This window comes from Lagenorhynchus albirostris, chromosome 18, assembly GCF_949774975.1.
Source record: "Lagenorhynchus albirostris chromosome 18, mLagAlb1.1, whole genome shotgun sequence".
Taxonomy (NCBI): domain Eukaryota; kingdom Metazoa; phylum Chordata; class Mammalia; order Artiodactyla; family Delphinidae; genus Lagenorhynchus; species Lagenorhynchus albirostris.
Window position 1 is genome coordinate 65,146,847 of NC_083112.1, and position 22,901 is coordinate 65,169,747.

At 38.3% G+C, this 22,901-nt stretch overlaps 1 protein-coding gene across 1 annotated transcript in view; it reads right to left on the reverse strand.

The window, feature by feature from the left end:
- The window catches only part of UGGT2 (UDP-glucose glycoprotein glucosyltransferase 2), a 164,564-nt gene extending 146,418 nt beyond the window's left edge, over positions 1-18,146 (reverse strand). Inside the window, exons 1-4 of the mRNA XM_060128687.1 lie at positions 17,974-18,146; positions 10,767-10,849; positions 6,110-6,240; positions 5,533-5,645 (exon numbers count right to left, since the gene is read on the reverse strand). Of these exons, the coding sequence (XP_059984670.1) occupies positions 5,533-5,645; positions 6,110-6,240; positions 10,767-10,849; positions 17,974-18,125 (479 nt within the window). The 5' untranslated portion in view covers positions 18,126-18,146. The remainder of the gene's footprint in view (positions 1-5,532; positions 5,646-6,109; positions 6,241-10,766; positions 10,850-17,973) is intronic.
- Between the last annotated feature and the right edge of the window lie 4,755 nt (positions 18,147-22,901).

Consider the following 22,901-nt stretch of genomic DNA (forward strand, 5'->3'; position numbering starts at 1 on the left):
TACGACTATTCTGACAGGCTGCTGTGCTGGATCCAGGATCAAAGAAAACAATGTTTCCCCTTCCCACACCTTCAGAGCCTAAGGTCAGGTGCTGGACTTGCAGTTCTACCTCAGTAGCCATGAAATCAATGTGTCCCATCCTAATACCTACAATTTTACCTATTTTCCAATCATCCTCTATTTATACCCACACCTGTCATCTGGAAGAATCAGGTTCAAGGGAGACAAGAGCATTTTTAAGAAACTTACAAAGACCCATTATAGGCCCCCAGCTAGGCCCCTGTGGTCACCGTAGAAAGACTCGGTAAGCAGTAGACTCAACCAACTGGTTATCTTCATGAGGTAGGACCACATCTTTCCAACAACACCATCCAGGGGGATAGACCAAAATTAAAGCTTGAATTCTTCAAGCCCCTTCCGGCTGGGCTACCACACGGAGGCCATACCAACCAGGATGATCTGAGGCTGCTGTTGACCGAAGGAAAGATACGTGACACCCAGCAATGGTCACGGTAGAATCCTGAACAAATCCATACAACCTCCTACCTCTTTCATCCTAACCATTTCACAGGAGGTGGCCAAGAGATGGAACCTTTCCGAGCATGGTCACATCCAGAGATCAAACGGCCTTACTAAAGCCTATGGATCAGAGGGTGAGAGAGGTACAGTCAAAACTTTTCGAATGAATTTCTGAGGAGGCCATTCTAGTATGCTCAGAAACCAGATGCCTGTGGGTGGTAGAGAACGTGGAATGTTCAGTGAATGCTTTTGACTACTGATCTAGTGTTGCTGGCCTCTGTGAAATAAGGTGCATAGCTGTCAGACTACAGATGATCTGGAAAGCCAGAAAAATAACAGTTTAGATCGAAGGGCTACAGTGGTGCGGCCAGAGTTGGCTGAGTGGACTTAAGTAGCGAAACCATAACGTAAAGAAGCCTCAACGGGGATGAGGCACCAAAGGTGGCACCAAGAGCAGGGTCAAACATCTGACCTAGTCAGTTTGCCAGAAGCAGGTGGTGGCCCAGTGCAATGCGGGCGCCTTTACCACAAGACACAGAAACCATCTCTGGGCAGAGGTCACAGCCCGGTATGCTGTGGTAGGTCTTACATCAGAAGCATGTAGTCCTTTATTGTGCTCCTGTCTATAATGGTGCATCTTCCACGCAGTGGTGGAGCCAGGTAGCAACAGCAGCAATTTGGATGCTGCAGTCTTGACGTGCAGCTCGACTCCACTCAGACTCACTGGATAATGGGTGTGGACTGTGTGTATCTACAGAAGTAACCCAGACTGTCAGATGGGCAGGTGCAGCTTATTCTCCCAGTGTACAGCCCCAAAGACTGGTGCCTCTAATCTGGTGGTCTTCGAGTGTCAGACCTCGAATTCTGCCCACTGAATGGACTGACCACATCTGCTTTCGGTTTTTCATAGCTGCAGCCTGGATGCACTGCAACAGCAGCCCTAAGTCACCACCAGACTGTAACTTAGCTGAGTGTATCAGTAACTTGATCCAGGCATTAAAGGAAACAATTGCGAATTGAGGGCCCCACTGAGTCAGAGAGTTTACTTCAGGTGATGGAATGGGGCATTGGGTTTGTCCCAAAGGGGAGCTGCTGCCACTTCATCATGTACCCCTAAGATCACACAAGGTTTAAGTAACTCTTGAACATACTGTTCCCACTTGACCAGAGAGGCTCACTGACTCCCTTCTACCCTGTTAGTCACTGAATCCTAGTTGACCTGTGCCAAAATGTAAACATCATTGTAAACATTGTAAACAATGTAAACAAGACTGCCTGAGTCAGGTGTTCAGTTTCAACTAAAGCTCAGCAATTTTCTCTTTTTAAAAACGGGTGTACTTGATGGCTGAGTCGGGCAGGTGGCGACATTGTACTTGGAAACTACCTCTCTGGGCATTCAAGCAGCCATTCGGTCTGTAACTGAAGTTGTGATTTCCCCCCTTCTCCTCCTGGGATTCTATGTTGAGTCTGCTGGACCACCTGGGAGTAGATAGTAGATATGTTGTCTCCCAGCGAGAGTATCTCGCTTCAGACTTCATCAGCATTCAAAGTATATACACAAACAATATCAACACCAGTTATAGATTTAGATGTGGGAGCCAAAACAATAAAACTAGAAGTGCAATGAATTGGTCGAGAGATCATTTTAATTCCCTTTCCCATCATGAGCACCTTCCAAAGCCCACCAATTGAGTTTAGGTGCCTTTTCCGGTACGAACAAAGATCAAACATCCTGTGTGAGGAGCTACAGTAGCAGTTATCAGAAGAAGACTGCTGTCATCCAGCCAGGAGCACAGGGAGTGCAGAATGGCGGAAGAGAGGGGAGCAGTAGCAAAGAAATCCAAGTGTTGAGCTTTTGTCTCCCCAACCCAGGGGGCCTTTGTCCTTCCTCTTTCAGAAAGCTATGCCTCTGTCAACATCCCACTCTTGTTTCTAAAACCGTCAAGAACTATAAAAGGTCTAAGGCTTGGTTTTAGCCTACTTACAAAGTAGTAAGTTAGGCTTTTGCCATTTTATGGATTCTGGCAAAAGACCTGAGACTCCTGGGTCAAAGAGAAAGGACTTTTATGGCTCAAAGCATAGCAGGCAGCATGAGCATTATACTTGCTCCCCAAGTTCCACAAGGCGGGCTGTGGGACAAAATATGGAGCTAAATGGACACTACACAGTGGGTGTACGTTGCAGCTGAGGATCACCATACTTGGGGAACCACAGTTTTATAACAAGTTCATTTTAAACAAGTTCGTTCTTCTTTCCAGAAGGAAACGTTACCTAGTTCCTCAAGGTTGCTCACTACAAACACAACCCTGAGAAATGGTTCACGTATAGAGCAGGTCAGGTCTTGCATTTTTTACTGGTCAGACCAGGCGAGAACATGCAAGGACTCACAGCATATCCATGGCAGGTTGCTCTCCCAAACGGCTTGATGTTAACCTTTTTTTAATCTTAATTTTAGATTAAATATCTAAATATTAAATATTTAACTTTAATATTAGTTTCTCTAAGAAAATTATAACATCAGACATCAGATGCCAGAAAACAGTAACAATAATAAACTTTAAAAGTTACCAGACTTCCCTGGTGGCGCAGTGGTTAAGAATCCACCTGCCAACACAGGGGACGCGGGTTCGATCCCTGGTCCGGGAAGATCACAAATGCCGCGAAGCAACTAAGCCGGTGTGCCACAACTACTGAGCCTGTGCTCTAGAGCCTGCAAGCCACAACTACTGAGCCCACGTGCCACAACTACTGAAGGCTGCGTGCCTAGAGCCCGTGCTCCGCAACAAGAGAAGCCACCGCACGGCAACGAAGAGTAGCCCCCACTCACCGCAACTACAGAAAGCCTGTGCACAGCAACGAACACCCAATGCAGCCAAAAATAAATAAATTAATTTAATTAAATTAAAAAATAAAGTTACCAAAGTTAACTTTAAAAAATGCACTAGGAAAAGAAAAACACATTAGGGCTGACAATTTCATAGTCTATTCATGCTTTAGAGAAATAGGTAATTGCTATGCTACACCAATTCTTACAGAATGACATGGCTGCCTAATTCACTATATGAAGCTAGAATAACATTTAAAAATGGCATAAATAGTTTAAATAATAGCTAATCTCATTAAAGTAGAAAAATGAATCTTAATAATCTTACTTCAACAAAAATTAAGATAATCCCACACTATTAACAAACAGTTCTCCCTAGAAATGAAAAGGTGTAATAGTTTAAAATATATTACCATAATACACAGTACGTCCAAAGAGAAAAACTTCGAATTAATCTTAATAGATGCAAAACAACTGATAAAACAAGTTATTTCTGATTTTAAAAACACAGTAAATTATAAAACTTTAAAGTTTTAAAAGAAGGAATGAACAGAAAACGTATTATGTTATCTGTTGAGAGATTCGACATAATAAACATTTAAATTCTTTTAAAATTAACTAATAGGTTTAATATAATTCTAAGTAAAACCCAACCAAGGCTTTTTCGGGAGGCAATTTGGTAGGAGAAAAAGGACTCTAATGTTAGTTTGAAACCATTAACAAGCGCAAAGAGCTAAGAAATTCTGGAGGATAAAAAAGCAGCCATGAAGAGGAAACTGTCCTGTGAGGTACCGGAATAAATCGTAAAGCAATAAATACTAACAACATGGTACTGTTACAAGAAACATAATAGTACAGAACAAAGTTATAAAATAGACCATAATATAAATATAATGAATATAATAACTGACTAGCCACCTGAGGGGAAAAAGATCTGACTGGATCCTTGCCTTCCTAAGAAAATAAACTATAGATAGTTTAAAAGTTTAAGGTAAAACAAAAACTTTAAGAAAGCTACTGGGAAATATTAGTAAAATCTCTCACTCAGGTTCGGGAAAAACTGTGTAAGTATAAAAACATACATACATAAAGGACCAATTTGGCTACGTAAAAATAAAAGCTTCTCTATATTAAAATTAATATAAATAAATATTAGAAAAAGTTTCCGACAAATAAGTTACTGTTTAATATATAAAGAACTCTTTCAAAATTAGAGAAACAACTTTAATACTTCTTAAAGTATAAACAATCAGGCAGTAAAACATACCGGCAGGCATTACTCTGTAAAAATCACTACTAAATTAATAATCTCCTTCCTACTTCTCATATTCATTTGTATTAAATACTTGGAAGAAGAAAAGGGTTTTGAATAATGCATTATAAAAAAGCAATTCTGTACTACTGTTCTTGTTATTAATTTTTTACTCCCAAGGTATACATTCAGTTTCTATTTAAAGAGATATAGCTTAGATAAATCCACAGCTTTGTATGTTTACAGGCATACCTCACTTTACTGTGCTTTGCTTTACTGTGCTTCACAGATATTTCATTTTTAACACATTGAAGATTTTTGGCAATGGTGCCCAGCAAGTCTATGGTCACCATTTTTCCAACAGCATCTGCTCACTTCCTGTCTCTGTGTCACATTTTTGTAATTCTTGCAATATTTCACACTCTCCACCAGCAAAAAGATTGACTCACTGAAGGCTCAGATGATGGTTAGCAGTTTTTAGCAATAAAGTATTTTAAAATTAAGGTATACATTATTTTAGACATAATGCTGTTGGGCACTCAACAGACTACTGGGTAGTGTAGACGTAACTTTTATATGCACTGGGATACCAAAACATGTGTGTCAATTATTGCAGTATTCACTTTATTGAGGTGGTCTGGAAGTGAACCCACAATATCTCTGAGGTCTGCCTGTATTTGAAAAAACCACTTACGTTACATAAAATACATCTCTCATATATTTTACAGTATTTTGGTATTCTAAAATCAAAAGCTAATCAAGATAGAATATTGAAAGTACTTATATACTTTAGAGAAGGATTTAGATATATTGAGAGCACATTCTTTAATATACAATGTCTTGGAATATGAAAATCTTTTATTATAAGAAGTTTCTATTTCACCCCTCATCTCTTTTTATAAACCACTTCTTTCACTATGGCCGATCATTAATTTACCTTGAAGTAGCCTTCTTCAACAGCTTTTTAATCTCATTAACTTTACACGTGTGTTTCTCATGGATAACCACAAATGCATCACAGCCATCTGGTGGAGGCTCGTCAGCTGCAATCTAAGATTTCAAAGATTACACTTAGCTACAGTAGTTGATAATTACAATATCATTTTTAAAACTTACACATTATTTTGATTAAAATAGCTTACCAACTATTAAGTTATTGCTCTAATTAAAGTAAAAATACATAGAATAAAACATTTTAGCAAAATCAACTGTACAGGAGGAAAACATGCTTTGAAATTGTTGAAAACATCCCATTAAGTTAAAATTGTCACTACAGTTCACTTCACTGGTGATTAGTCTTCGTAACTGCCTTATCCCAAATAACTACAAAATTACCTAAAATACTCAATTATACTATAAACGATGGTAACAATGAAAATATAATCGATGATAGGCTATGGAACCAGGTATTACAAGTTTGGAGATTTTTAGCTAAAGATATTCACATTAAGATACATGTATGTACATTGCTAGCATGCTTCTTTGTCAAATATAGTTTGGGTATTTTTACATACCTGTTGAAACATCTGAATAGTTGGAGAGTATGCCCTTATAGAGAAAGCAAACTTTAAGAGATTGATATGTAAATTGTCTAAAAACTGTCCAGCTTTCCTCAGGATTAAGTTGTAGTAAGAATAATCTGATTCTACAAAAAGAATTCAAAAGAAAAGGATGTTAGTATTTTGTATTCAACACATTGGCACATCTCTCACTGTATAGCTAATTAAATTGATGTCATATTTTAAGTTTGGAATAGAAGATGTTAGAGCAAAAGGGAAAATCAAGATCTCCAGTTTATTATTCATTTTTATCTTCCAGTGAAGTCCAGGCAATCAATACAAGTCCAGATGAAAATAATCTTGCCATTAAAATCTATTTGGGGGCTTCCCTGGTGGCGCAGTGGTTGAGAGTCCGCCTGCCGATGCAGGGGACATGGGTTCGTGCCCTGGTCTGGGAAGATCCCACATGCCATGGAGCGGCTGGGCCCGTGAGCCATGGCCACTGAGCCTGTGCGTCCGGAGCCTGTGCTCCGCAACGGGAGAGGCCACAACAGTGAGAGGCCCGCGTATCGCAAAAAAAAAAAAAAAAAAAAATCTATTTGGAAGATGCCAACATAGACCAATTCACTCCAAGGTTGTAGAGTTATAATACATAGATAAGATATAGGCCCTACTTACAATTTAAGAGGAGACTAAGAATAGCAAAGGACTCTATACCATCCCTAGATCAATTCTCAAACAGTAATTAAAAATTATTTGTATAATTATTTGTTTAATGCTGTCCTTCCCATTAAGCTATAAACTTAAGGCGAGAATCTTTTCTAGCCTTTCAGTTATGCCTTTCCACTCCTGGCACACAAAACAGGCATCTAATGCATTTCTGGAATTAATATTTAAGAAGTGAATAGACCTCTTCATTCTAGGCCAATAATACTTTCCTAATCCAGTGATTTCAAAGAGTCATCATATGAGAGTAGGTGTGCTCATTCACTTCTACTTTAACAAACTGTAGGTGATTTTCTCAGGAAGTTATGGTGAGTTTCCCCCCAAGAATCAAAAAGTAAGGCAAGACTTGCCTTCACTAGTAAAAGCAACACAAAAGCCATTACAGAAGAGATGTTACCTTAAAAATGGATCTTAAAGAAGACATAATAGCTATAGGGTCAACAAAACAGTCAAAATTAATGCAATAATATAACAAAAACAAAGACTACCTCAGTCAAAAGGACATTGGTTTTACATGAAAACAGAGAAGAGGGTCAACAGAAACAAATGTGAGTAGTGCCTGACCACAGACACCAAGATCTGTCAAGGTCACTGTTAAGGTTGTCTCTAATGTAGTCATGGATATAGGATTCAGGGGTTACAGAAAGTAAGCCTATGTATTTTTAGGCTTAACTTGCAAGATAATCATGGATGCACTGGACTATTTTAGCTAATGTTTAAAAATAACTAAATCCATGCTTACCAACTAACCTGCTGATAATGATTTTGCCCTTTCGATTTCTTTCACCTTTCACTTGTTTTTTTACCTATTGGCATTTAATATACATAAATCACTCTCATCTTTAAAAAAAAAAAAAAGCGGCAGCAGTACATGATGAGTCACGTTCCGATTCACCTTATTTGCTTTACAGTCAATCTTAAAGACTTAACAATAGTTATCTCTACTTCCTCAACCTACTGTAGTTTTTATTACTATACCAGTAAAAGTGCTCTCAAAGTCACCACTAATTTTTCTTTTGTTAAATCTTAGTATTTATATTACTTGGTTCTTCTTTAGTATTTGATAATGTCTATCACTTAGCACTTAATATTCCCCTGGCTTTCATGACATCACACTTTCTAGGTTTTCACCCACCTCCACTGGTGCTCCCTAGTCTCTATTGCAGGTTATTCCTCTGGTTATCTCTTAAATACTGGTGTTCTTTATTTTCTTCTCATTCTATCTCTTTTCCCTATAACTGCAATTACCTTCTTGATGTTGATAACCCCCAAATTCTACCTTTTAGCTTGGATTTTTTTTTTTTTTCACCTAAATCTCTCACTTACATCAGCTTACTGGATATCCTCGCTTGGATATTCCACAAACATTTCAAATGTGACACGTCCAGATGGCAATCTTCCTACCCCAAACCTGGTTCTCAATTATAAGTAACTGAGTTAGAAATGTCATAGCATTTTCTAAAAATCTTTCCATTAAAATATACGAGCAACTTTACTTGTGTAGAAACCATTAAAATCTTGAAGGACTTTGAGAATGAGATTTTTTATATGCTGAGAACATGGAGAAGGGGAAATAAATAGGGGCTCTGGAGTCAGATAAACCTTGCTTGATATTTCTGATTCACCACACAAAACTACAAAGGTTAGCTAATATCATGCCACTTGAATCTTGAGACATCAATAAATATATAACTCTGTGGCAGACCCATACAAAATGATTTAAAAACAGGCAATTCAATGTTTAAAAGGTCTGAATATGCTGGCCCATAATGTAAACTGTCCTCACGAAATGGCAGGAAAACTAGCACCTGAATTCAAAGAGTTAATGTTCAACTTTTACAATTTTTTTAGGCAAGTACATCACTGAAATTATTTTTCAGTGGAGAGAATTTAGAGGGTCTCATGGAGATTCAACAACCTAGAAAATTACAAGTAACTGAGGATTCTAAATGTTTCCTCTAGGATAATGCCTTGAAAACAAAGTCAGTAAAATCTGATAGCTTGTGTCATATTTAATTCCTCATATATACCGTTTCTTCCTACACCTAACAAGGTCAGCATTGAGGCAGCAATATGCATTTGGCTCTCACCATTATGAACAGGTTCAACAGAATTATAGTTTTGTGTTAGTAATTCTTATTTAATACACTTCATTTTAGGTTCAACCCTGAAACACATACACCTCCTATGCTTAAAGTAGAGTTTAGGTACTCCTGAGCTTGTATTCCAACTTGTTGATGATCTGCCACCAGTTTGTCCAGACATGCTGTTTTATTTAGGTATAAAATATGCTGACAAATTTGAACAACTTAAAGGGTTCAAAATTTATAAGAGTAACTTTCAAGATTGCTTCTCCAATGAAAATGGCACCAAATAAGGCCATAAAGCATGTACTGAGAACAACAGGTTTGGGAAAGGTACAGTCAGGATTTTAGGTGAGAGCCAGGAAATCTGGTGTTGGATTTTTTAACTCTCATGAAAACCTGACATATTAATCTAGCTTATTTTTACCTCAAATACCAAAAGTAAAATCACCAGGACAAATACAAAACCAACGAACAACAATCACCCATTGCTTTCCAAGTAGACTCCTAAGTGGTCACAGTTTCTCCACGTAATCTATTCCTGTGGTGTCTTTTGCCCGTCTCCTTTCCCTACGACCTCGTTAAATCCTATCATCCAAAACTCCACTCCAGCATTCACCACTGAAAAGGCTGTCCTGCTCTCTCTGAAATACTGACGGGTGCCTCTTAACGCATGTCCGGGTTATACCTATCCCTCCCCATTAAAGTTCTGATCACCTAATAATACATGTAGCTGTTCTGTTGTCTCTATCATATTATAAGGTCTGGAGAACACAGATCACATTTATTCATCTTTGTATTCTCAGTATCTAAAGCAGTGCATACTGTCTCTCGTGACTCAAATCATGATTAATGAATAATGAAGCTTTTTAGTAAAAGTTTTTTCAAAGAGCAAATTACTTGTTTTTAGAAATATTTCAGTTTAAAATATCATTAAAGTCATGTCTGCTCCCTTTATCTTAAACCTATCTCATAAAATCATAAAACTGTTGAACTTCAAAGCCACTTAAGCCAAACAGGCTCTAGTAAATGAACACTTAAAACATTCAAAACCATTGTTCATCTTACATTTACACTGAGGAATAAAATCATAAACTATTTAATCACCGTAGTAAGTTTTCTCTAAGTTAAAAGGCTAAAGAATCGCCTCTTGAGAGATTCCATGTTAATATCATTTATTCTATTCTCTGTAGAGATAGGAAACTAACCTTTTTCTTTAACCTTTCTTTATAATAATTAGTAATTAACCTTTTAGCCTCTGCCGTGAAAACCTAATTTCAGCATCTGATCTTCCTTAAGAAACACATTAATAAACATTAGTTCATTCTAAGAATATATGTATATATGCATAGATATATACTCTCATATATATTAAAAAAAGTAGGAATAACTAAGTCCATTTTCTAAATAATGAAATGAAAGCACACAGGTTACCTAACTCAATAAGAGCAAGTATTAAAAATCTCTCTAAGAGTTCAGGAGTAAACGTATTCTGGCAAAAAAATTTTAGTATTACTAGATGCAAAACTAATACTATTTCAAAGAAATCTAGGTAAAAAGAAAACCATAATTCAACAATTTCTATTCCTGCTTGATTATAATGAAATATCCAAACACTGCTAATCATATGAGTTTTTGTATAACAAAGTATTAGAGCCTTATATTTTTGGAAATGGATGCTTGGAATAGTTTCCATTAAAACATTTTTTCAAATTTAATATTCAGACTTACTAACCCAATTAAGCATTTACACTTAAACTTTACCATTAAAAACAATAAACAAAAAAAACAATAAACATATCTAATATAGGCACATAAATATTGATACATATCTTGAAAGTTGAAATATGTACATCACCTACCTGTTTGTTTATAAATTGCTAATTCTTGTACAGTTTCCAAAAACTGCCAAAATTTTTCATTACTTTCTTCTGCCATAAATTCACTATTAAAAAAAATAAAAGTAATCAGTTAATCGATGGAAATAAAAAATGGTTTCAATACTATATTTTAGAGCCAAATTACAACTTCTGGTAAAAACAAAAACCTCCTCAAATAAAAGTCACTTATTTCCATTTACTATAATGCAAAAAGAGAACAAATTGATGATTCTTCCCTGAGGTATCATTCTTAACTACAAGCATATAATCATGACTGGAAAAGACTACATGAGGAATTACTTTTGGCTTTTCCTCTTTATTAGCTACAGCTAAAAAATGGATAATTTATTTTGTGTCTTCATGTGAAATGCCACTGAGAAGTATAATTTAACGGCAATAAAGAGAGTGTTATATAAAAGTAAAAAGTTAAAAAATAGACTGCCTATTTTTCACAACCAAAACCTGGTTTTATAAACATTTTTTAAAAGTCATATGATCGATTATTTTCATTTAGCTACGTATTTGTGTCGACAATATTTTTATTATTTAAAACAGAAAATATCTTAATCAAAAAATAAACAGAAAATTGGTGTATTGCATTAGGTCTTTGGTCTTGAAGCCCAAAGAAACTTCCATTTATCCACAGAGTGTAAGTAATAAAAAAAAAAATAGCCAAAGCAATATAAAGCCTTTTGGAAATAATGAAATAAGTGAAAGATTATTCAGTCCTGTATGAAACAAAGTGCAAGACAACTAAAACAAGTAGATTTAACTATTTAAACCAGAAGAGACACAACCACCAAACAGACAGTAAGTACAGACAGTAAGCACAGACAGACAGTACAGACTTTGTTACTGCCCACCTTATCTTTCTTTTAAGTCTCAGTAAACCTAAACTAATGCTTAATATAAATGGGAAGTATTGAGGACTTCCAGACACACGCAGAGTGATAAATTCTTGTGAGTCTGAGATGGTCACTAAAGGGGGAAAAGGAGAAAAACTGATTAATTCATCAACATAAACAGGACAGACATAGGGATTTAAAGCAATAAGCAACTTCAAAGCAACTCTTGCTATTTAATGGTGTCCAACTCAATGGCATTGAAACAAACAAACAAACAGGCTAAAAGCAGAGGAAACTATGGGGAATACTAAATAGGATGTGACCTGAAAAGGACAGGGATGGTACAAAACCTTGAGAAAAGTAGAGCGCAACACTTATTCCCTAACTGACTTGACCAAACAACTACTGACATGCTCATTTATTGTGCATTCACAGGTAAAAGACTTCTTCCATATGGCAGAATTTATACATATGAGTAAATATCATCAGATGTCTCAAATCTCATCGTGTGAATTATCTAAACTATGTATGAGTGAGGCCCTGTACGATCCATCCAGAGGCAAACTTCTTCTCCACACGTGGACCTGTAGAACTAAAAAATTATAGGCTTCCAAAATGCAGTGGTGAGATAGGTGTTCCAAATCCCAAAGACAGATATTCCAATTCCAAAAGGGAGAAAGTAGAGAGTAGAGGAGTCATCAATCCCAAGCAAGTTCGAATTGCAGCACAAGATTCTGTTAGGTTTTTAAGACTTGAGCATAACTCTCCATGGCTTATTGCTCCACCCTCTGTGCTGCCTGCCATGGCTTTGCCCTCAGTGTCATTCTCCCTTTTTCTTGAAGTGTAGCACACATTTGCAGCCATGTAGTTCTATCAGCCAACTTCCTGCCTATAGAATTTTGGAAGTCTGGCAGCCTTCTCTCATTTCATCCTGTCTCTGTCCCTTTTGATCCGAGCAGGCAGTGTTTCTATTGATGCAACAATCAAAATCCTTGGGGTTCTTCTACGTATCTCACCAGGGTCATGCCATTACACAAGGATCCTCCCCAGATCCTTCTCCTGGATAAGCCCCTCTTTATTCCTGGCATCTGCCGAGATAGCTGAGTGGATCCACAAGTCGCACACCTAATCTATACAACAAAAGATATCCAGCCACACATTTGGCCTTCTTTACAGAGCATGCATTCCCAACACCGAGTTTCCTAACTTTAGCAACCTTTGCAATCTGGATAGGCTGAGCGCCTCCCAAATTACCAAAGGCTGCTTCCTTTTTCTTTAACGGTTCCTTTTTCAATTTCTCTCTTTCCTCTTGCATTTTACAGCAACAAGGAGAAACCAGATGATACTTTGCTTGGAAATCCTCTTAACTATCCAAGTTCCTCGCTTATATGTTCTGCTTCCCACACAACTGTAGAATCTAATTCAGCTAGATTTCTGCCTATATAACAAGGGTCATCTTTCTTTATTTCCAATAACACATCCCTCAGTTCCTTCTAAGCCCTTGCCAAAAGTGCCTTTAATGTTCATATTTCTACCACCATTTTATTCATAATCGTGTAAGTATTCTCTAAGATGACAGAAGCTTTTTCCTATCATGCTTCACGCTTTCTTCTAAGTCCTTAACAGAATCGCCTTTAATGTCCGTATTTATGCCAACAGTCTCTTCAAGGCAATCTAGGCTTTTTCTACATTTCTCAAAACTCTTCCAGCTCCTTCCAGATTCAACAGGTATTTCTACATTTTTAGGTATTTAGGTATTACAGCAGTATCCCCACTTCAAGGTACAAAATCAAATTAGTTTCCTATTGCTGCTGTAATAAATTACCAAAAATCTGGTGACTTAAAGCAACAGAAACTGTCTCACAGTTCTGGAAAAGTCCAAAATCAAGGTATTGGTAGGGTTACACTCCCTCCAAGGGCTCTAGGGGAGAACCTTTGCTTGCCTCTTCCAGCTTCTGGAGGCTTAAGGTGTTCCTTGGCTTGTGGCTACACCAATCCAATCTCTGTCTCTATTCATATGTCCTCCTCCTCCTTGTATTATAAGGAAATTGGATTTAGCACCCATCCAGATCCATAACAATCTTGTCTCAAGACCCTTAACTTAATTACATCAGCAAAGATACTTTTTCCAAATAAGGTAACATTCACAGGCTCCAGGGGTTAGGATATGGACATATCTTTTTGGGAGCCACCATTCAACCCACTAAAAGTAATGGGGTTGGTACATCAGAGTGTGGCTAGATTGTGAAGGGCCTTAAAGAGCATCCTACAGGAGTTCCAGTTCTAAGATTCCTGAGGCAAGCAGAAATTGCAACTATCAGCCTAATACTGGGAGAAGTTAGACTGATTTGGAACTGAGTATGAGATCAGATCCATGCAAGCTATGGGAGAAACTGGGGAAAAGGTAGAGGAAGGGGACATATTTTAAACTAGAATAGTTTATTTAATAAAAACTGTTTTATTACATCTGATACCACAGAAGTACAATGAATCATAAGAGACTACTATGAACAATTATACATCAACAAATTAGGCAGCCTAGAAGAAATTAATAAACTCCTAGAAATATACAAAGTATCAAGACTGACCCATAAAACAGAAAAATCCAAACAGATTTATTACTAATAAGGAGATTGAATCAGTAATCAAAAGCTTCCCAGCAAATAAAAGTCCAGAACCAGACAGCTTCATTGGTGAATTCTACCAAACATTTAAAGTAGAATTAATACCAATCCTCACACTCTTCCAAAAAGAGAAGAGAAAGGAACACTCCCAAACTCGTTTTACAAGACCAACATCATCCTTATACCAAAACCAGAAAAGGACACCACAAGAAAATTACAGGTCAGTATTCCTGATGAACATAAATGCAAAAATCCTCAACAAAATATTAACAAACTGAATACAGTAATACATTAAAAGGATCATACACCATAATCAAGTTATTCCAGGGATGCAAGGATGGTTCAACACCCACAAATCAATAAATGTGAAACACCACATTAACAAATTAAGGATAAAAATCATATGATCAGCTCAATAGATGCAAAAACAAAAAGCATTTGAAAAATTTCAACATCCATTAAGAGTAAAAACTCGAAGTGGGAAATGTACCTCAACATAATAAAGGTCATATACAACAAGCCCACAGGTAAAATCATAGTCAGGCACAAGATCAGGAAAAAGACAAGGATGCCCACTCTCACCACTTTTGTTCAGTTTAGTACTTAAAGTCTTAGGCAGAGCAATTAGGCAAGAAAAAGAAATTAAAGGCATCCAAATCAGAAAGGAAGAAACCAAACTGTCACTATTTTCAGATGACATGACATTATATATAGAAAACCCTAAAGACTCTGCCAAAAAAAACTGTGAGAATATATGAATTCAGTAAAGTTACTGGATACAAAAATCAGTATACAAAAACCTGTTGGGTTTCTATACACTAATAATGAACTATCAGAAAGACAAATTTAAAAAACAATTCTGTTTACAATTGCATCAAAAAAATACCTAGGAATAAATTTAACCAAGGCAGTGAAAGACCTGTACACTGAAAATTATAAGACAATGATGAAAGAAATTGAACACAAATAAATGAAGACAAGACAAATAAATGGAAAGATATTCTATGTCCATGGATTGGAAGAATATTGTTAAAGTCTCCATACAATGCGAAGCAATATCCAGGGTCAACACAACCCCTATCAAAATTTCAATGCCATTTTTCACAGATATAGAACAAACAATCCTAAAATTTGCATGGAACCACAAAGACCCCCAAATTCAAAATAATCTTAAGAAAAGCTAGAGCTAAGTGCTCCTTGACTTCAAACTATATTACAAAGCTATACAATGAAAACAGTATGGTATTGGCACACATAGATCAATGGGACAGAATAGAGAGCCCAGAAACAAATCCATGCATATATGGTCAATTAATTTATGATGAAGGAGCCAAGAATATACAACGGGGAAATTTACGATGAAGGAGCCAAGAATATACAACGGGGAAAGGACAGTCTCTTCAATAAATGCTTTTGGGAAAACCAGACAGCCATGTGCAAAAGAATGAAACTAGACCACTATCTTACACCATACACAAAAAGTAACTCAAAATAGAAAGACTTGAACATAAGACCTGAAACCATAAAACTCCTAGAAGAAAACATAGGCAGTAGCTCCTTGACATCACTCTTGGAGATGATTTTTTTGTATTTCACACCAAAACCAAAGACAACAAATGCAAAAATAAACAAGTGGGACTATATCAAACTAAAAAGCCTCTGCACAGCAAAGGAAATCATTAACAAGATGAAAAAGCAACTACTAAATGGGAGAAAATATCTGAACATCATATATCTGATAAGGGGTTAATAATCAAAATACGTAAAGAACTCATACAACTCAATAGGAAAAAAAAAAACACCAAACAGTCCAATTAAAAACTGGACAGAATTTGAATAGACATTTTTCTAAAGAAGACATACAAATGCTAACAGGTACATGAAAAGGTGCTCAACATCACTAATCATCAGAAATATGCAAATCAAAACCACAGTGAGATATCACCTCACACCTGTCAGAATATGGCTATTATCAAAAAGACAAGAGATAGGGCTTCCCTGGTGGTGCAGTGGTTGAGAGTCCATCTGCCGATGCAGGGGACATGAGTTCGTGCCCCGGTCTGGGAAGATCCCACATGCCGGGGAGCGGCTGGGTCCGTAAGCCATGGCCGCAGAGCCTGTGCGTCCGGAGGCTGTGCTCCGCAACGGGAGAGGCCACAACAGTGAGAGGCCCGCGTACCGCAAAAAAAAAAAACCAAAAGACAAGAGATAACAAGTGTTGGAGAGGATGTGGAGAAAAAGGAACCCTTGTTTACTGTTGTGGGGAATGTAAACTGGTGCAGCCACTATGGAAAATAGTATGGAGGTTCGTCAAAAATTTTTAAAAGCAACTATCACATGATCCAGCAATTCCACTTCTGGGTATTTATGCAAAGGAAGTGAAAACACTATGACTGGAAAAAATGTAAGCACTCCTATGTTCAGTGCAGCATTATTTACAATGGCCAAGATATGGAAACAACCTAAGAATCCACTGAATGATGAATGAATACAAAAAATGTGGTACACACACACGAATATCATTCAGCCATAAGAAAGGAAATCCTGCTATTTGTGAGAACGCGGACGGACCTGAGGGCATTTTGCTCAGTGAAATAACAGACAGAACAAATATCCTATGAAATCTTAAAACACACACAAAAACAATAACCAAATGAGCTCATATACAGAGAACAGATTGGGTGCCAGAAGCAGGAATGCAGGTGAAATGGGTGAAGGTGGTCAAACAGCACAAATTTTCTGCTACAAAATAAATAGGTCATGGGGATGTAATGTACAGCATGATGACTATAGTTTTAATACTGTCGTGTAGATTGCAAAGCTGCCAAGAAAGATCTTAAAAGTTCTCATCACAAGAAAAGAAACTTTTGTAACTACGTGTGGTGACAGACGTTAACTGGACTTACGTGGTGATAATTTCACAACATGTAAATACATCAGATCATTATGTTGTACACCTGAAACTAATACGCTACATCAATTATAGCTCAATTTAAAAATCTGTTTTAGTATCAATATCTTACACATGTAATGTCACGTAGGGCGACAAAGACTCTTTTTAGAACCAAAAGCTGTTGCTTTGGTGAACTACAAATGCAACCGGCATTAAAACTTCCTGCCGGTTAAAAAAAGAAAAAACTTTCAAATTTTGTTTAACTCCTGGAATACTAAGAGCAAAATTCAATAGCTCCAAGTTTTGTTTCTCCACAATAAATGAAACCTTATGCACTAAACCCAGTGAATGAGATTCAGAAAGAAGTAATGGCTTTGCGAAGCTGTCTTCTCCGCAGGAAGCCTAGGAGCTGACCGAATAATGTTATCATCTTGAAACCAGGTGCTTCAAATACCGGTTCCTAAAAAGAACTGCCTACATCAATTGAAGAGCTTGCATTAAACGCCACAGTCTACCTCCCATTCTTCCTTTCCTCTTTCGTAAACGCTAAGAAAATCCAAACGAATTAAACAAAGTTTTAAAACCCGTGGATGAGGCAAAGTACGAAGGCGGGGGAAAGAAACTGCAAGTGAGTGCGACGCACAGGGTAGCAGGGGAGGAGGTGATGCTCTGGGGGTCAAAGCACCAGCGGCGGTGCAAGAAGCTGACTGCCGGCGGGCTAAGAGACGGCGTCCCAGGCGCCGTCGGGGTCCCGGACGCCGGTGCGTTCCGGACCCCCCGGACCCTCCCTCCGCGCCGGCTCGGCAGACGGTCCGGCCCGCACTCACCTGGCCTCCAGCAGCAGCGGGGTCTCCGGCCACTTCGCGGCCAAGTTGGCAGTCACCGCCTTGGACGCGGAGGCGGTCCGCGCGCCGAGCAGCGAGAGCCAGAGTGCCGTGGAGCCCAGGAGCAGCCGCACCACGTCGCCGGCCTTCGCCATGGCGCGGAGGAGGAAGCGCGACCCCCCGGACCCGGCGCCCACAGCCCGCAGCTACTAAGCTACTCCCGGCTCCTCCCGCAGCGCGGCCGCCCACTTCCGGTGGAGGGAGCCCGAGTCCGTTACTCGGACCGGGGCCTGGCTTGGGCCGAGCGCATGCGCCGAGCGCTCTGGCGCAGTCCCTTGAGCCGCAGAGGACTGAGCCCTGAGCCACGTAGGTGCGGGCGGCGCCGGAATGCGGAGTGTGGCTGATGCTCCGGCGGGTCCACAACTGGGACCTCCGGTTCTCGGACAGAGGCTCTGGGGCACGCGGCCAGGAGACTGAAGTGGGATTTTGGCCGACTAAGGCTGGCTGGAGATGGCAAAATCTGGAAGCGAAGGCACGAACCAGCGTGGTTATTATCCACATTGCCCGGCCGGAAAAAGGCCTATCAAGTTCAAATACCTACCTCGTGGGATTCTCAAATTTTATTGCATATTCGAGTCACGTGGTAGATCTTTTAAACAGTCCTATGCCGAGACCACACCACGCACCAATTACAGGGCAATATCTGGGGGTGAGATTCAGGCATCAATAGTATTTAATCCGCCCTTCCCCCCAGGTGCTTCGAGTATGCGAAAACCAGTGACATCACCTGGAGGGCTTGTTAAAACCCAGGATGCTGGGCCTCATCCCGGTGTTTCTGATTAAGTAGGTTTGGTGTGGGGGCTGATAATTTGCATTTCACATCCATCAAGTTCCCAGGTGACGCTGATACTGCTGGCTGGGAATTATGCTTTTAGCCTTTGTTCTCAAAAGTGGTCCACAGACCAGAAGCTTCAGCATCACCGGGGAGCTTATTAGAAATGCAGAATCTCAAGCCCCACCCCAGCCCTACTGACTCCAAGCCCCTAGATTAACAGGCACCCCACGTGATAGCTTTGCTCGTTAAAGTTTTGAGAAGAGCTGTTTTAGAAGGTTACAGGTGAAAATGCGTAGAAAAGTGATAGTTGTTTTTGTCGTTATCAGCCAAAATGACACAGCTGTGATTGGGTCTCGATTTCATCCAAGGACTGTCTGACCCGAAAACTCATCAGGTTCAAAAACAAAACCTTGGAACAGAGTTAACTGGTTTTCCAGTACATATGACTCATCAACTCAAAATACTCAGTTTTATTTAACTGGGCAGTGGTGAAGCCTCAAGATTCTGGCTGCTAGTCAGGAATGATTCTTTTTCTATTCAGAAGAGAGGAAATTTATTGTAAATATTAAAATATATGGTAAAGGGACGCAGCAGCCGGGGAAACTAGTTTAGGGGATGCACTGATCTATTCCTTTTTCCCCCCATTACTCCCTTGCTCTGTAGGGAATCTGGGTCTCTCCAAGTTGCTGAAACATGACCACTACACTTTTTCTTTTCCCCTCATTTGCTTAGTAAGTATATACCTTTTCTTGGAAGACCTTGCTCTGCAAATTCTACTCAGGTCTCCCTTCCTGAGGTTAGCTTTCCTTTCCTGATGGCTCCCACTTGGTATGATCTATCCCTCCTTTAAATTCCCATAAGCTCTTGATTTTAACTGTCATATACCACTTCTAATTCTCACTTTAGAATTTGAACACAGTGCTTATTTATTCTACTAGAGATGATATATTCCCCGAGGGCTCATGCCTTATTCATTTTTAGCATCCCTTGCAGTACCTAGCACAGTACGTTACTGAGGCTCAATAAATATTGAAGAGCCCTTGTTTTATGGATTGGTAGGCAGCGATCTAATGCAGATGAGTAAGGAGCTTCATTTCTATGCATAGAGCATAAGAAAGAACATATTATGAATCCTTCACAGGTATGTACTTTAATTAACTCCTCATTTCCACTTATTTTTGGACTGAATTTTTGACTGAGCTTGTGGGATGAAGGAAATAAACTATTAGCAGTGAATGTTTTAAATGTCAGCATATCTGATGGGTTGATTTGCCATTTAAAAAGTCACATGCAATACACTATTAAAGGACACTACTAAAACGTATATTATTTACATTCCAGTACATTTGAGTTCAGAATAGTGAGGAATACATTTCTTTTTTAAATATAATGAAATTAATCTAATGCAGGGCTATTGGTTTACATAATTATTATACATTTTAGCTTATATAGTATTTTTCTAGAAATTTAAATGGGTTTGAAATATTCCTCAGACTGGTCATCCCTGGGCATAATCCTCTACTGCAGAACAAAAGAAAGAGTAGGATTGAATGATATTTAAGTGTTGGAAGAAGTCACTGAGAGGACATGACCACAGGCTGACCCTTGAGCAGAACCTGGGCCATCAGAGACTCCTTACTCCCTCTTTGGAATGTACATTTCACTCACGGCTTCTGCACTAGGAACCACTTCAAGGAAGCAGCCTGAGAGAATAATGTTATTGAGACCATCTGGACTGTATACATGCCTGAGCCCCATTAAGACCTCTATATGAACTTTTAAGATTCTGGCGGGTGGGTGCAGAGCTCTATTATTCTTGTAGCCCCCTATAACAAGCCTCGTGTATAAGTTTCCCTTGCTGATGAAAACTGCCACCTGCCAATCTGGAGTAATCTTCCTAATTCTCTGGTCTCTCTTTGCCATCTGTATATGGGGGCCGGATTCTAATTTCACCTGGGGAACTCCTGAGGCTGTGAACTAACATTAAGCTCTCTTCTATATGTCATTTCTAAGGACAGATAGAAAAACTAAAATGCAAAAATTAAGTGACTCAGTAAAAGTCACTCAAGTTAGTGGAGCAACGAAGTATTCCAACCTCTATTATCCATAATCCTTTGGCACAGATTGGCTGTGAACTGAATGTAGTTCAGGGACACAATTGCACTTTAATATTTCTTAGCAAAATGTTATTCAAAGTTATTCACATCGGGATAATATGAATGGAAATTGATGAGGATAGCAGTTTTCACTGTATGTGGAAGAAGTGATTAATGAATGCTTTATAATAAGAATATTGTGTTTAATAGAATAAATCATCTTGAATTATTTTTAGGCACAGCATAGACTATTTAATGAGAATAGTGGTTACTGTTACTGCCAAATTATCATGCAGTAGAATAAAACTTTAATTTTCTCCACCTAAATAAAGTTTCACAGCTGCAATGGCTTTTAAAAATTATCACCCCTAGGTCTTCCAGATATCCCTTATTAAGAAAGACTCTATTCTCATTTTTTAATTTGAGTATCTTAAACACAACAATTTCCCCTTATCCTCGGGGGATATGTTCCAAGACCCCCAGTGAATGCCCGAAACCATAGATAGTACCCTATCTATACTATTTTTTTCCTGTACACACACACCTATGATAAATGAGACACAGAGATTGACAGCTATAACTAATAATAAAATAGAACAATTATAACAACATACTATGATAAAAGTTATGTGAAGGTGGTCTCTCTCCCTCTCAAAATACCTTATTGTACAAATATAAAGCCTTTTGCATCTTAACTGTTTATCATGCACTGTGGCCATAAAGTTTGCAGCTTGAGGTGCGACAGCAAAACTAGCATAGATTTCTCTTTCCTCCTTCACAATTTCACAGATAGAAGATTCGTTCTTACCGTAGATCTTAGCAACCTCAGCATGTGATTGTTTTTTCCTTATTAGGGCAAGAACTTTCACCTTTCCACTTAAAAAAAATAACTTTAAGGCTTCTCTTTGGCATACCTGATTTGCCAGCATCACTACTCTTGTGCTTCGGGGCCATTGTGAAGTAAGCTAAGGGTTACTTGAATACAAAGCACTGCGATATCCCAACAGTTGATCTGATAACCCAGACAGATGGTTACTAAGTGACTTTGTTCAGTGGATGCACTGAACAAAGGGATGATTCACTTCTCCAGTGGGATGGTTCAAGATTTCATCCCTCCGTTGGGAATGGAGTATGATTTAAAACTTATGAATTGCTTATTTCTAGAATTTTCCATTTAATATTTTGGACCACAGTTGATTGCAGGTAACTGAAAGCTCAGAAGGTGAAACCACAGATAAGAGGGGGCTACTGGACACGAAAATCCTGCTCTTCATTCCACGTGGGAAGAATTTATAGGCTTAAGTAATTTGTTATGCTTTTCCTCCCTTAGCCAGATTACCCCAAAATCATAACCAAAGAGTAATGGTTTAGTTTCCTTTACGTATCAGCAGTAACCTTGATTTTTTAGGTTTGCGTATTTTATTTAAAATAGATGACAAACGCCTCACAAATCTTTAATTCCAGGTATGTTTGATGAAATTTTCAAATAGCAAATTAACTATGTGAAATACATAATTTTTAAATTAATTATTTGGGATGATATTAGAACTTTAAATCTGCTATGTAACAACCTTCTGTTCTTATATACGCGGTCAGTATTTTATAATTATGCATTCAAAGGTTGCTAAGTCACTATTCTGCTGCTTTTATTATTTGTTTTATTTCTTCAGCAAAACACCCAGGATCGAAATGTGTTGGTAGAAGACAAAGAAAAGTATATTCTGTGTTTACATCTTCTAGTAGAAGTTTGTATAGTTATGTGCACAAACATTATTTTCTTCAAAATATATTGTATATCATCTATGGGAAGAAGACTGTATCAAAAACTGGGAAAAATACTGAGATAAAATGGTTAGTGTCTTCAAAGGCCTTAGAGTGTAGTAAGAACATAAGAACTTATATCAATATATTATTACAGAGAAAAGTTAATAAAGTTCTATAAAAGTCCAGAAGAAGACACATTTTTAAGAAATCTTGTTGAACCAATAAACCAATGAAAA